At 38.8% G+C, this 16,134-nt stretch overlaps 1 protein-coding gene across 6 annotated transcripts in view; it reads left to right on the plus strand.

Moving 5' to 3' along the window:
* The window catches only part of EPHB1 (EPH receptor B1), a 745,891-nt gene that overhangs the window by 727,581 nt on the left and 2,176 nt on the right, over positions 1-16,134 (plus strand). For 3 of the 6 annotated variants that reach the window (XM_043997284.1, XM_043997279.1, XM_043997283.1), the window contains 3 exons: positions 10,367-10,560; positions 11,858-12,013; positions 15,687-15,789. In XM_043997284.1, the coding sequence (XP_043853219.1) occupies positions 10,367-10,560; positions 11,858-12,013; positions 15,687-15,789 (453 nt within the window). Of the gene's footprint in view, positions 1-10,366; positions 10,561-11,857; positions 12,014-15,686; positions 15,816-16,134 lie in introns of all 6 variants that reach the window. The other 3 variants (XM_043997282.1, XM_043997285.1, XM_043997280.1) reach the window with 2 other exon arrangements.

Raw genomic sequence — 16,134 nt, forward strand, 5'->3', positions numbered from 1 at the left:
CCTTCATTCTTGAAGAAAACTGTGGCATTGGGGTGATATCATGACTTGCACTGAATTGGATTTAAATGACGGAGGGCTATGCAAGTTCACCAACCTCACTTTCTCCTCCAGAGCCATCTGGGTCCAGTGGCAAGATCTGTAGATAGAGATAGAGATAGAGATAGAGATAGAGATAGAGATAGAGATAGAGATAGAGATAGAGATAGAGATAGAGATAGAGATAGAGATAGAGATAGAGATAGAGATAGAGATAGAGATAGATATCATGACAACTGGAGATGGCCCAGGATGTTTAAGACAATTGGCGTTAAGTGACTTGCCCAGGGTCACACAGCTAGTAAGTTTCTGAGGTGAGATTTGAACTTAGGTCCTCCTGACTTCAAGGTCAGTGCTCTAGCCACTGTGCCACCAAGCTGCCCATATGTATATGTGTGTGTGTGTGTGTGTGTGTGTGTGTGTGTGTATATATATGTATATATATATATATGTATATATATATATATATATATGTCTTTGCAGCATTTAGTTTCTATTGCTTTGTTACTGTTGTCCATTCACATTGTTGTAGTTATTGGGTATATTGTTTTTCTGATTCTTATTTCACTTTGCATCATTTCATATGTTCCCCTATACTTCTCTGTATTCTTCATATTCACCTTCTCTTATAATATGTAATGAATATTCCATTATATTTATATAACAGAGTTTGGTTAGCCATTCCTTAACTAATTACCATCTATTTTGTTTCTAGTTCTTTTCTACTTCAAAAGGTGTTACTATTCCTTTTTTTTTTGTCATTGCCTCCTGCCTCATAGTACACTATTTTGGTCAAAGAGCTGTGACATTTTAATCTCTTTCTTTGACTAATTTCACGTTGCATAATTATGAATTCATTTTTATAGTGGTGGTACCAATTCACAGATCCACAACCAATGCATTGGTATTGGGCATGATGTTTTGAATTTGAGGATGAAGAAAATGTTCCTGCTTCCACTTAGGGAAGGTTTAAAAGAACTGGCCTAGGAAACAGGAGCTATGGATTTTCTGGACCTGATAATGCAGTTAATTAGCTGTAGGGCTCTCAGTAATTCTCTCCTCTCTTCTCTGAGCTTTTGTTTTCTCATATGAAAAATGAGGGGATTGGAGTAGACTGTCTCTGAGGTCTCTTCCACCTCTAACATACTAAGACTCGAAAGAGTCAAGGGCTAAGACTAGGAAATACTAGGGCCATCTTTCTGCCTCCCACTTTTGTCTGCCTTCAGATGCATTGTAGCTTTGACCCACAAATATTAAAAGATATAGGAGGGGCAGCTAGGTGGCGCAGTGGATAGAGCACCGGCCCTGGAGTCAGGAGTACCTGGGTTCAAATCCGGCCTCAGACACTTAACACTTACTAGCTGTGTGACCCTGGGCAAGTCACTTAACCCCAATTGCCTCACTAAAAAAAAAAAAAAGATATAGGAACTCAGGTCTTCCTGACTCCAGGCCTGCCCCCATCCTCCCTTCAGCTCCCACTCTATCCACTATGCCTCCTAGCTGCTGGTAGATAGCACTTGCTTAATTGAATGAATGAAAAGGCATAAAAACTCTATTTTGAAATGTTTCTTTAGGGGGGACCTCAATTAAAATTTACATCACTGATTGCATTTGACACCCAAATTTCAATTTATTCCCCTAAGGAACTAATGTTTCTCTGTTCTGTAAATGACTCCTGAGTTTAAAGTAGATTTTTTAGCAATCCTGTGTTTGAAGTTTAAGAACAGCTCAGCAAAGCATTAAAGCAAAAAAGAAAACATCTCCAGAGACTGTGAAATCAAGCTAAGATTGGTTGGTGGTCTGCAGTCTCAGTGAGAGTTTTCTCCTTAGGGTTTATAAAGAATGGTTGGATTGCTATTGTAGCAATATATATGATACCAACTCATCTATCTTCGGGCTTATTTGTGGCAGTCCAGGCCCCCTTCCTAGTCACCTCTCAGTAGGTCCAGACCCAAAGGATTATTGGGCCTTGACACTAAAGGTATGACTGGGTGAGAATGTGTGTATCCCAATGTAAATTCAATACTGTGCATTCATCACTACATTCTAGTGCTAGATATCTGTGACTGTAAGATTGTCTATTGTCTTGGATTAGCCATGCTTTTTCTCTACTCCAGTGGTGTATATAATATGTAATTGACTATTGATTTAGAGGCTATTTTTATGAAGTGCAAGTGCTCAATGATGTGGTATTTTGGATCCACATAATCAGCAAGGGTAAAAAATAGATGGCATAGACATAAACATAAGTCCATCTTGTATTTATTTTTTTAAAAAAAGCTTCATTAAGCAGCTTCTTTATATGTAAGATCATAGGATTTAGAGTTTAGAAAGACCCCTCAGGACCAACCTCACTCATTCCCAGATGCAAAAACTGAGGTTGAGAGCCTGAAAATGGCTTTGCCCAAAGTCACACAGCCAGGTTCTCTGACTTCATATTTTAGTATTCCTACCTCAACACTGGATCATAGAGACTGCACAATCAATTTCATTTAAAAAAAAAACACCTTATCTTCGAAGCAAGATTTAGCATTCAAAGAGATCCTGAGTAAACATATTTCCACACCTTGGGATCACACAGAATTTTTGATGTTGGATTTCCATAATTCACAAATCAGTATCATCTGCAAAGTCGTAGCAAAACACAGCTGAATCTCATTCCCTGGCATGCTCCTTCAATAAAAAAAAAAAAAATTCAGAGATGTTATGATGCCTGAGCTTGCCTCATTTGTAGAATGGCTGAGATTAAGGGGAGGAGAGGATTCAGAAATCCCCCTAACTCACAGCTTAAGGGGTGGAGGGGTGATGAGGAAGTACCCTGAGTCCAGACACAGCTTTCCTCTTTCGAAACTATTCAAGTGGTAGCAGCAATGGATTTCACAGATGACAATTGGAAGGCTTTCAGAAAGAGAATTGCAAAGGCAAGTCAGAGTGCTGGTAATTGGACTTCAGGAGCCCGGGAAGGCCTTTGAACATGCACAGAGAGTTTGTCAGCCAGAGCGAGAAACTTGGAAGTTCTACTGCTCGGAATTTGATTGACAGAGATAATGAGAGTGCCAGTCTCTGCGGAGAGGAAGTGCGGTTTTATTGAAACATCAGAGCTCAAATTAACCTCCCCGTGCCCTGGTTCCTTCCGCAGTCCTGCACACCTCCACTTCAGTCTTTGCTTATCCCAGAGTTGAAGGTTTGAGCAAGGACCGCCCGCCGTCCAGTTCATTAATGGGGAATAAAGCACCAGCTTGTGTCCGGGCTTTTTCTTTGTAGAGTGATGGGGGCACGGGGAAAGGACGCGGCTCTTTTTTTTTTTTTTCCTTTTCAGAGCTTTAGCCACTTCAGTAGATGGAGGAGAATCCCTCTCTAAGGCCTCTCTTCTTTCCAGGGATTCTGATGTACTGCTTTGCAGGTCAGAGTCTGTCACCCTCACACACAGATAGATCTACCTGGGGGAAGAAGAGCCGGCTAAAACATAGTTACCTTATCGAAACAGTCAGACCCTCTTCATTGTGTGGATAGAAACAAAGACCAGGTCCTCGCCTCCCCAGGTGCCAAAATAAAAAGGGGGAGGGGAGATATAATTGAGAAATATCAGTGCCGGTCTGAACGGTGGAGCGGAATAATTCAGGCAAAAAGTCAAACACTTTAGTAATAAGCGTCCTTTGGACTGGTTCTGTTCTGATTGACCTCGCTGTTTTCTCTGAGCAAACCGCTTCAATCTGATCTAATTTATTCTAACTTTGGATCTAATGAGCGCAGTATCACTGACTAATTGAATTGGAAGGGACCTTAGGGATCATCTCTTCCAAACACGTCTCAGTTTATGTATGAGGTCAGTTGACTTACCCAGGGTCAAAAAGCTAGTGTGGTGCTCTTTCCATGGAGGAAGAAGCACAGGTTAGCGGACAGAAAGCCAGATTTGGAGTCAGCAAGGCTTCAGTTTCCTCATTTGCAAAACGGGGGAAAATGATAATACCTTCCTCACATGGGTTATGTAAGGATCAAATGAGATTACAAATATAAAGTGCTCTTTAAACCTGAGTGTACTATAAAAATGTTAACTATTAATGTATTATTATATACTTCATATTACTTTGCTGGAGATCAGGCCAAAGAGAGTGTGTGTGTGGGTGTGGGTGTGTGTTGTGTATGTCTATAAACATAACACACATACAGATACACACATATGTACATTTGCACAAGTACACATGTGTACACATGTATCCATATATACACTTATGTGTGCGTACACATTATACATGTATACACATGTATGTGCATATACAAATGTGTATTTAGGATTTTTACATTAGGATAGTCCATATTCCCAGATTTAGTCCACTGGCTTGCACACAATTGAAAAATCACCATTCATTGGCAGGGACTGTCACAAAGAATCTCAAAAATGAAATGAAAGATGTTTCATAGTAGGGAGGTTAGGCAAGAAAAATATTTTGTGAACCAGCTTCTAATGCAAACACAGTAGTTTTCAAAATAATTTTTAATGAGCAGAACTAGGAGAATAATTTGCACAATAACTTCAGTATTGTAAAGACAAACAACTTTGAAAGACTTAGAAACTCTTATCAACATAATGACCAACAGTGATGCTAGAGGACTAATGATACATGATGGCCACCTCCTGACAGAGAAGGGATGAACTTAAGGTAAAGATTGAAACACTTTTTTTACTTATCTACTGTGGAAAATGTTTTCATTATTATCAATGTTTCTACTGGGGGGGGGAATTCTTGCTCTCTCAGTGGGGGAGGAATGAGAAAAACCCAATGCAAGTGAGATCTGTTTTGTATTATTCTTTGTTCTAAGGCTTCCTATGACCCAAGAAGACATCCTTTACTAGCCAATCTAGTGTCAATGAACCTCTCTCTACTTACCTAGTCTCTTTCCTGGAGAGAGGACAATGAATTCCTGAGACTGTGCTCAAAGTCTTTTTACCATGCTTTGTGCTACTACATTTTGTTTTTGTTTTTGTTTTTTTTAGTGAGGCAGTTGGGGTTAAGTGACTTGCCCAGGGTCACACAGCTAGTAAGTGTTAAGTGTCTGAGGCCAGATTTGAACTCAGGTACTCCTGACTCCAGGGCCAGTGCTCTATCCACTGTGCCACCTAGCTGCCCCTGTGCTACTACATTAATAGCCATCCAGATCACTGGGTCACTTCTACACCAAGATAATGAGATCTATGATTTGGTGATTTCATTGCTTTAGGTATTCTCTCCAATGGTTCATATGGAAACCCATCCATTTCTTTTTATCCTGTGAAACTCTCATCCATATCTTTCTGTAAATCATCAACAAGGAGATCCTCCCAACACACTGGAGACTTTTTTCTAGGAAGATCTCTTGACATGTCATGAATACCAATAAAGCATATGGAATGGCCATTGATCATTCTAGATATAAGACCAGCCCATCTCCTTTTTCCATTTTACATCTTTCTGATGGCATCCTGTATTGTGCTTCTTTTTTATAATTCTTCATTGATATGTTTCAGTCCACTACCCCCTAAACCCCCTTGATCCTATTTCCTTATGTTATCCTCAACTTTCCATCCTCAGAGATTATTGTTATCCATGACATTCCTCAAGAGGCCATGCCTTTTCATTGGGGATGGGGGAGGGGGGGGTGGAAAGGGAAAATGGGAGAGAAGGGAGTTAATCCACTAAGTTTTATTAGAATCTTGTATGATCAGCACAGTTTTTCTTTCTTCCTTCCTTCCTTCCTTCCTTCCTTCCTTCCTTCCTTCCTTCCTTCCTTCCTTCCTTCCTTCCTTCCTTCCTTCCTTCCTTCCTTCCTTCCTTCCTTCCTTCCTTCCTTCCTTCCTTCCTTCTTTCCTCACTCCCTCTCTTCCATTCTCTCTTTCCTCCTTGCTTCCTTCCTTCTTTCCTTAAGCTGTGTTTGCACAATGTCACTGAATGCCAGGAAATTCTGCTGGTCACAGTTGGAAGTTTTGCATGCAATAGCAGGAAAGCAAATGAGAGGATCAGTAAAAGTTTGTATGAGAAGCCTCATATATGTAGCAGCCTGATCAGTTCTTTTAGTGAACATCTAGAAGCAATTTCTCTCTCCTATGGACAAACATTGTATTTTCTTTCTCCTTTATTACAGTTTTCACTTTCTACCTATGTATAGCTGTGTACCTGTCTTATCTTTTATTATTTTCTCTACTAAACCATAAAAACCAAACCATTCATTTAGGGCAAGGACAAGGTTTTATTTTCTGTGGTATCTCCCATAGCCCCTAATATAAGGTATTACATGTAAAGGCATCAATAAGTAATGGTTGAATTGAATATAATCAACAGTCCCACGTCTCTTAGATAGCAGTAACATATTCATCTGGGAGCTTTTCTGGGATTTATGTCAGTACAAGGCTCTGTGTCCAAGAAGTATAAGGTTTGAAGACAGACTGAAATACCCAGAACATTATCTGTCTTAGGAAAAAAAAGCTATCTTAGAATTGCAGGTGACCTTGGCAGTCTGACTTAATGCTAATCTTTCATATTGTTGCTTATATTGGTATTAGGATTAGGCCCCTGCACTGGGGGAATATCTTTCCTAAACCCTCAAAATTCCTTGATACAAGGGAATCAGTCATCTTCAGTGAAAACTTTTTCAGCATTCATGGTGCCTTGTTAAAGCTTTAAAAAAAAAAATCCTGAAGCAATGCGATACTGTTTCAAAGATGGAATGTTCCATTAACATTGATATAGACTCATAAGAAAACTATAGGTCATCCAGTCAAACCCCTTCACTTTACGGATGGAGAAACTGTGGCCCCAGGAAAGCAAGTGATTTGCACAAGGTCACAAGGTCAATGCAGAGTGGTAGGGAATAGAATTTAGGCTCCTTGAGAGCAGAAATTGGTTTATTTTTGTCTTTTGATTGCTGGCCTGGCAGAGTGATTGCATCATAGCAGATACTTAATAAAGGCTTATTGATGGAGTGGTTGGACAGAACCCATGTCTTCCAATTCTCAGTCAGGTGCTCCCTGCTGACACCTTAGTTGTATTCATTGAAGGCCTAAACTGATAAAATATTTTGCAGTGTTGCTTCACACACATACCTTTTCTTAAGGAAAGGAACATTAAATCCTCTAGGAAAGTTATCTCCAATAATAGCAACTTAATGACTTAATTGCAATGGTGAAAGCAGCGATAATATCACCAAAAGAACTGTGAGTTCCTCCCAAGACATTCTTATTCCTTGAATCTCTGAAAGAAGCTTAGCAACTCCCTGTACCTGCCAGTAAGAAGCCACTAGCTATGAGAGCATATGGTCAGCTAGGTGATGTGGTGGATAGAGTGCTTGGCCTGGAGTCAGGAAGATTCATCTTCCCAAGTTCAAATCTAGCCTCAAATACTTACTTGCTCTGTGACCCTGAGAAATGCACTTAACCCTGTTTGCCTCAGTTTCCTCATTTGTAAAACAAGCTGCAGAAAAAAATAGCAAGCTATTCTGGTATCTTACCAAGAAAACCCCAAATGGGGACACAAAGAGATGGATATGACTGTAATGGGGAATAACAAATGAGAGCATATCACTTTGCCATTTCAGAAAGTTAAGGTGAATGTAGGGGTATTGTGAGGCTCAAATAAGATAGTGGTTGTAAAGCACTTTGCAAATATGAAAGCACTCTATAAATGAAAGCTATTGTTATGATTATTAGTCCTCAGTCACCAAATTACCAGTCTGGTGATAACTATTCCCTCATCCTTCAACTACACTCTTGCTGAACTTAAGTGATATTTCAATACAAGGGTCTGATGGGAAATGTTTAAACAATCAGTTTGGGGAGGGGGATGAAATGTATGCACATATGCTTTTAAATTTAATCTGCATTATTAATACTTTCTTTAGTTTAGACTATCACTATGATATTAAATCAAGTCCTCATTTGTAGCAATTGCTGATTTCTGAGGTATAATGCTCACACAGAAAATTTAACAATTGTTCTCACAAGCCTAAAGCTGGTTAGAGCTGGCTCCAGCACACCCCTGGGTGAATGGCTCCTCATTTATGATGATCAGACAAGAATATGAGATTAAGTACCCATATAAGAAAAATTTAAGTACTTTAAGTCAAAAACAGACAAAGAAAAATAGAATACCAACTTCAAGAAGGAGAATCTAAGCCTGAAGTATATATGTCAGTCTGTCAATCAGAAGAAGCCATGGGCCAATTAAAAAGCATACATGAGAGCCTGAGAAAAATTCAATTGGATTGGATAAACTGTCTTAATGGACTAGAAATCAACTGGGCTGTGTGACAAGTTCATTCCATTTGGTTGCTATTTAAAAAAGAAGCTGGAATTGATGAGTTATTTTGGTGGGATTGTTAAGATGCTCCACTGCTCATCTAAATTAACTGAACTTTTTAGTTTTCTTTTTCATGTTTGGTGTCTGCAGACAAAGATTATGAGTTTCACCCCAAACATAGACTACTATTAAAACTTCACAAAAGTAACAGAAATGATGGAAGATATTCAGATTATAGGAATCCCATTGCCTAAATTTAATTTCTTTTTTAATTTTATTTTCCCCCTAATTTTCATTAAGACCTTTTTATATTTCACTTCAGGGCAACTGGGTGGCAAAGTGGATAGATTGTCAGGCCTGAAGTTAGGAAGACTCATCTTCCTGAGTTCAAATCTGACCCCAGACACTAACTGTGTGACCTCGAACAAGTCACTTAACCGTGTCTGCCTCAGTTTCCTTGTCTGTAAAATGAGTTGGAGAAGGAAATGGCAAGCCACTCCAGAATCTTTGCCAAGAAAACCATAAATGAGGTCACAACGAGTAGAATACACCTGAATAGTTTACCTCCCTCACTTGACAGTGACTCACAGTGACAGTGGACCAGCCAGAGTCCTCTGAATTTACATCCATGCATCTATGAAATGGGTATAAAAGTATTTGTATCACTCATCTCACAGGAATTCTGGGGAAATCAAATTAAATTATTACACAAATGTGAATTGCTTTATCTCAATGTTTTGTCTTCATGGTTATATGGAGTAGTGAAAGAATGAGGCTTTTATTAAACTGAGAAGAAATGCTTTTAATAAAAGTAAAACTATTTAGTGGACTATGCTACATTCATATCCCAATTTTTTTACTACTAATGGAGAATATAACCATAGTTCATACCCAGGAGAATATAAACTTCTTGAGGGCAGCAGCTTTTGTTTTTAGTCTTTGTAGCCTCAGTATTTAATATTTAATATTTTATTTTTCCCAATAACATGTAAAAAGAATTTTGATGTTCTTTTTTTTCAAATTTTGAATTCCAAATTCTCTCCTCCCTCCTATCCCCTCCCTATCAAGAAGGCAAGCAATTCGACATAGTTTATGCACATGTCATCATGCAAAATACATTTCCAAATAAGTTAGGATGTGAAAGAAAATAGACCAAAGAAGTACAGGAAAAGTAAATAAAGTAAAAAAAAAGGTATTCTTCAATCTGCATTCAGGCTTCACCATTTCTTTCTCTGGAAATAGACAGCAGATTCCTTCTGAATTGTCCAGTACCATTATATGTTGAGGCAGCTAGGTGAGAGCCCTTGACTTGAATTTAGGAAGACCTGAGTTGAAATCTCACTTCTGATAGTAGTTGCGTGAACCTGGATAAATAAGTCTCATAACTTCTCTCAGTCTGAGTTTCTTCATTTGTAAAATGCAGATAATAATAGTAGTTGTGTTCCAAGGTTATCATGAAAATAAAATGAGAAAATATTTGTTAAAAGTTTTAGAATCCTTAAAATACTATATAAATTGATGTATATTATGCTAAATTAATTAGGCTATGTTGTTATATCATATCATATTACATGATATCACATCAATAATTATTGAGCATCTAGCATCAAGCATAAAGGAGGTCCTTAATAAATGTCTATTGAGGGGCAGCTAGGTGGCGCAGTGGATAGAACACCAGCCCTGGAGTCAGGAGTACCTGGGTTCAGGTCTGGCCTCAGACACTTGACACTTACTAGCTGTGTGACCTTGGGCAAGTCACTTAACCCCAATTGCCTCACAAAAAAAAAAATGTCTGTTGAGTTGATCTAATCCAATACTCTTTTTTTTTTTCTTTTTGTGGGGCAGTGAGGGTTAACTGACTTGCCCAGTGTCACACAGTTAGTACGTGTGAAGTGTCTGAGGCTGGATTTGAACTCAGGTCCTCCTGAATCTAGAGCCAGAGCTTTATCCACTTCCAATACTCTCTTAAACACTAGGCAGCCCTACTCCTGTGTAAGGATGAACTTCAGGTACAGTGTTGGCAGCTGCTCTCAAGTCTTCTCCTTTCTCCCTCTCTTTAGGTCATCAATGCCATTGAGCAGGACTACCGACTTCCCCCACCCATGGACTGCCCTGCTGCTCTGCACCAGCTCATGTTAGATTGTTGGCAAAAGGACCGTAATACCCGACCACGCTTTACAGAGATTGTCAACACCTTGGATAAAATGATCCGGAACCCAGCAAGTCTCAAGACTGTGGCGACCATCACCGCTGTGTGAGTTTCAGGGCATTCATGAGGGGAGAAAAAGTTCTTTGGAGGGTTCATTAAAAGAATAATAGCTGGGACAACTAGGTGGCACAGTGGATAAAGTGCAGGCCCTGGATTCAGGAGGACCTGAGTTCAAATGGGACCTCAGACACTTAACACTTAGCTAGCTGTGTGACCCTGGGCAAGTTACTTAACCCTCACTGCCCTGCAAAAAATAAAAAGAAAAAAAAGAATAATAGCAAGCACAGGGATAAGCAACATGTTAGAGTGTCTAGAGAGCCATCCTTGGAGCTAGGAAGACTTCATTTCAAGTCCCAACTCCAACATAAATTGGCTAAGTGACTCTAGGCAAGTCATTTAATCTTTCAGTGGTCCAGTCACCTTGGCTTTCTGAATGGTCTAATTAGATCACTAATTTCTTAGAGAATAAAACACTCGACTTTTTTGGGAGGCATTATGGTCTGGTTAAAAACAAACACTGGTCTTAAAGTCAAAGGACCTGTGTTTGAGCACCGGTTCCATCAATTATATATTTCCCTACCCCTCTCTCTTTTGATTAAAATGTATACCATTTTTTTTTTTTTGGTGAGGCAATTGGGGCTAAGTGACTTGCCCAGGGTCACACAGCTAGTAAGTGTCAAGTGTCTGAGGTCAGATTTGAACTCAAGTCCTCTTGAATCCAGGGTTGGTGCTCTATCCGCTACGCCACCTAGCTGCCCTTAAATGTATACCATTTTTAAAGTAGTTAAGAAGTATTAGAAGAATCCTTTAATCTGTACATTGCTTTAGTTTCTAATTTAGTCTTCCTTTTTTCCACTGCAGTTAGTCTATCTATCATGATACCTGAGTTCTCTTCCTATGCTCTAGTCGATCTCTGAAACTCTCCCATTATGTAAACCTAATAAGCTGCCCATGAAAGAGTGCGTAAAAGGCACAGAAAGAACACAGGGTTCTGTAGATGGCTCCAGAGAAGAGTAAGGTTGGTGACCAATTCAGTGCAAGTCATGACATCACCCCCAATGTCATGGTCCTTTGAGGATGACAACAACAGCAACAACAACAATGAATTAGGATACCATGTATCTGTCTAGAATTAAGTATGATCCCGACTGGAGGCTGGGTAATGGGTGAATCTACCCCTGAAGACCCATGCCAGTTCTAAAGCTCAGTGATCCAACCATTATGACTTCTACTCTTCTCTGGGGCTGTTCACTTTAACCTCTGTTTTCAGCCAGAAGTATTGATCGATTCTTCCAACTCCATAGCTCAACAGGTTAACTCTGTCTTATTTCTGTCATTACAGGCCTTCTCAGCCCCTGTTGGATCGTTCCATCCCTGATTTCACTGCCTTTACCTCAGTGGATGATTGGCTCAATGCTATTAAAATGGTTCAGTACAGGGACAGTTTCCTAACTGCTGGGTTCACCTCTCTCCAGCTGGTTACCCAGATGACATCAGAGTAAGTAGATCATATGCTCTTCAACCTATCCAATAAGGGTGCAGTTATAACTGATGCCTTGGGATTTCACTGTGTGTGACCTCATTTCTTTTCACAGCTGTAGATATTGGTGGATAAATGGAGAAGTGGTATATATTAGGAGGACAGAGGGAAAACTGTGGACTACATGAAATGGGAGAACTTAAGTTATATTTATCTACTATTTGCTTATTCCCATAGAATCTTTTTCCCACCATTCAAGTTTTAAAACTCAAACCATCAAGGAAAGCCTTCAGATGGAAAGAACAGAGATATAAAATGACAAATCAAATTGTAGAAATAGACATTATGCAATCTAAATACCATGATCAGAGGTACAAGACATGTTTGGGGTTTTTACAAAAATAGCACTTGTAAAAAACTACAAACCTATACCAACTTGTTCATCCTCACATGCTATAAGCTGCTAATCAAATAGATTAAATTAGTGTCTTTGTTGGGTGGGGAGAGGGTTTTATTGTAACTAATGGTCACAGGGCAGCTAGGTGGAGCAGTGAATAAAGCACCAGCCTTGGATTCAGGAGGACCTGAGTTCAAATCTGGCCTCAAACACTTGAGACTTCCTAGCTGTGTGACCCTAGGCAAGTCACTTAACTCCCATTGCCCCCCCCAAAATAAATGCATTAATAACTAATGGTCACAGTTCATCATATCAAAGAAAGTTATATCACCCTTCATTTGGCTAATGGCTTGGAGCTTGTTCCAACCTTCTACTCACGTTGCAGGATCATGGTGAATCTCCCTGGCTAATGTAGAATACACAAGGCCAGACTACCCTGAGGCCATGTATCTAGCAGCCTATCTCATAAAACTATCATGAGAGGTTAGAGGAGAAAGATTTCACCATTCCTCTTACCCCTAATTTCATTCAGGAGGAAATCATTCATTCCTCCAAGTCTAATTCTTTGAAATGCTATTTCCAAGAAACTATCCTCTGGCCTGCAGACAGACAGGTCAGAACCCTAAGATGCAGCATTTGTCATGTCCCTATTCACTGTTTTGCCTTAGCTCCACTGCCACAATGGAAGCTTCCTTCCAGTTCCAGCTTTGTTTCTTGGAGAATTGCTGTTGTCAGTGATAACTGGGACACTGTTCTCTCTTGGGAGGTTGTTTGGATATGGTTCCAAACTCGGATCTACTAAACATCAGAGTTCATTTAATTTCTCTGTTATAGACCCGGGGTACATATCCAGGCATTACCTAAAAAGACAGCTCCTGACATTATAAATTACCATCAAACACAAAAACATAAAAATGTAATACTTACAAGTAGGAAATCAATCACCTGAGGTTTTAGGTATAAAATGGACACCATGGAATGATTGGTTGGGGCTATAGTTGAAGGATGGAAATGACTCTACAATAAATCTGTGTACCCTCTTATGTTCACCTTTGTTTCTGAAAAGTAAGGGAGAGAAGGTACACCTCTACTTCCAGTACAATGGGGGTAGTGTAGAATAATTGGCCCCAGAAGACTTCTTTCCTCTATTTGGAAATATCCCCATGCAAAAGAGTTGAAGAACAAAAAAAAAAAGGAGAGAGAGAAAAACTTGAGTGGAAAGTGAAGTTGTTATATAGGGAGTTTATTTTCAGGTAAGAAATAGAAACTCTGGATACAATTTGGTATTTTTTAGAAGGAAAAAAAAGTCAAACAAAATGAGCCCTAAGCAAGAGATTGATAAGGCTCAAAAATAGAAATCCCCCCAGAAATATATAGGGAATATATGATGATTAGTGATACTAATAATCCCAATATCTATAATACATAATGACCCAAGTAAGCTACAACTCAGGAGAAATTTGTAGCTTTGCCACAGCAAAATAATAAGGGGGAAATGGGTATAGGAAAAAAAAAAAAAAACTATGTCCAATACTTTTCCTCTCCTCTTTGGTCTTGAGGGGGCTGTAGAGTGTTCTGCTGAATTATGATTTGGGGATTTGAAAAGCATGTGGTTCCTACCTTAGGAAGGCTGTGGCAAATTATAGTTTTTCATTTTGGAGGCTTGCTCAATTTCAAGAACCTTTTCTACTTAACTATTGAAAGAAACATGACTGTTATCCTGTCTTTTGCCTACCACTTTCCCAGCTACCAATGGACAAGTGCAAACCAACAGTTTCCTTCATGTTAGTGCTAGAAAATTGTGTAGGCTTCCACATAAAATAAAGACTCAAAGCCAAGTCACAGAGACTTTCATAGGATTTCTTTGAGTTACATAATGAAGTCATTTGGGGATGGGGGGACATCTTTCCTGGAATTTCAGGATCTTCCTTTCCAAAATAGGGATAGAAAATTAGTAATCAGAAAGGATACAAAGAAAACTTGCATACCTGACCTTTATAAATTTCTCAAAATGCCAATATGTGAGTATTGAGTTTAAAGGAAGGATCAGTGGGATACAGGTAACAGTGTGTAGATGGAATGGCTAGACAAAAACAAAAGCAAAAACAAAAACAAAAACCCTTCAGTCTTGCCCTTAAAGTGGAGTTGCTATCCATAAAGCTGGAGTGAATGTGTAAATCAATGGAATCACTCTACCCTAGGTGATAAGATAATCAATTAATCTCAAACATAGACTTTAAACCAGAGGTTTTTAATGTGGGATCCCTGGATAGATTTTAGGTCATCCATGAGCTTAGGTGGGTAAAAATATATATCTTTATAACTTCACTAAACTCCACCTGGATTTTAGCATTTCCTTCATTTATTTAAAATCATTATTATGAGAAGGGGTCTATAAGCTTCACCAAATTACTCAGTGGTCCATGACAAAAAAGGGGTTAAGAACTGCCTTAGACTAACTACAGAAAGTCCTTGGAACTGAAAAGATGTTGAAGAAGAATATTATTTTGATAGGCTAAGGAAGCTTGGCCATGACCTAAGGCTAGTCCCATATATATATATATATATATATATATATATATATATATATATATATATATATATATATATATATATATATATATATATATATATATATATATATATATATATATATATATATATATCCAGCTAATGAGACCTGCATCCACATACCTAGAAGCTTTTAATTAGGGTGACCGCAGAAGAATTAGGTTAATCGGGAAAGGTTTCATAGAGGAATTGTTTCAAGCGTTACTTTGAAGGAAAAGAAGAAATGTTTTTATGGAGAGGAAAGGCAGAGGGAAACATTTCCCATTCATCTTGATTTGAACCAAATCATTCTGTTCAACTTTGAATTTTTAATAAAATGTTTTCCCTTCTTCCTATGATTCCAATAAACATCTTAGTCTTTATTCACACCTTTCCCTATGGCTAGGATGCCTTTTTGAAACTGTCCCCCCAACCCCAAATACACATTTTAAAAGGCAAGAGCAAAAGGTACCAACTTCAGGATGCCTTCTCAGACCCTCCTAGGCAGAAGCAATTTCTCCCTCCCATGAGCTCTCATTGTACATTATTCAAACTTGTTTAAAGCACTGATGTTGTGTTTTTCATTGTGGTTGTTTGTGTCTTATATTTCCTACTAAATTATAGAGTCTTTGAGCTCAGGGATTGGTGTCCTGTACATAGTGGGCATGCAATAAATGCTTCTTAAATAAATGAATGAAATTACAGTGAATTGGTTTTTGTTGTTCTTTCTTTTTCTTCCTCCAGAGACCTTCTGAGAATAGGAGTGACTTTGGCAGGACATCAGAAGAAGATCCTGAACAGTGTCCACTCCATGAGGGTACAGATGAGTCAATCTCCAACCTCAATGGCATGAGAATTCTCGTTTTCTGAGGGGTAGGAGTGGGAGGGCAAGGTACAAGGGTTGAAGGGGAAAAGAGAGGTTAACAAAACTGAAAATTTTGGAGAGGTTGGCTTTATCAACTGAGAATCATAATGCCACCAACGAAGAGTAAACTGGACTTGATTGTTTAACAGGCAACTTCCATTCCTCACTGACAGAAGCACCTTTATGATGCCATGGGAAACCAAATATATAACTATAAATATGTAAAAATCATATATGTAAAAGGAAATGAAGACAACTTAATGTATATTGGGGGAATGAAAAAAAAAAGATTCAAATCCTACCATCGGTGAGCAAGAGTCATAAACC

The sequence above is a fragment of the Dromiciops gliroides genome, chromosome 3, assembly GCF_019393635.1.
Source record: "Dromiciops gliroides isolate mDroGli1 chromosome 3, mDroGli1.pri, whole genome shotgun sequence".
Lineage (NCBI taxonomy): Eukaryota > Metazoa > Chordata > Mammalia > Microbiotheria > Microbiotheriidae > Dromiciops > Dromiciops gliroides.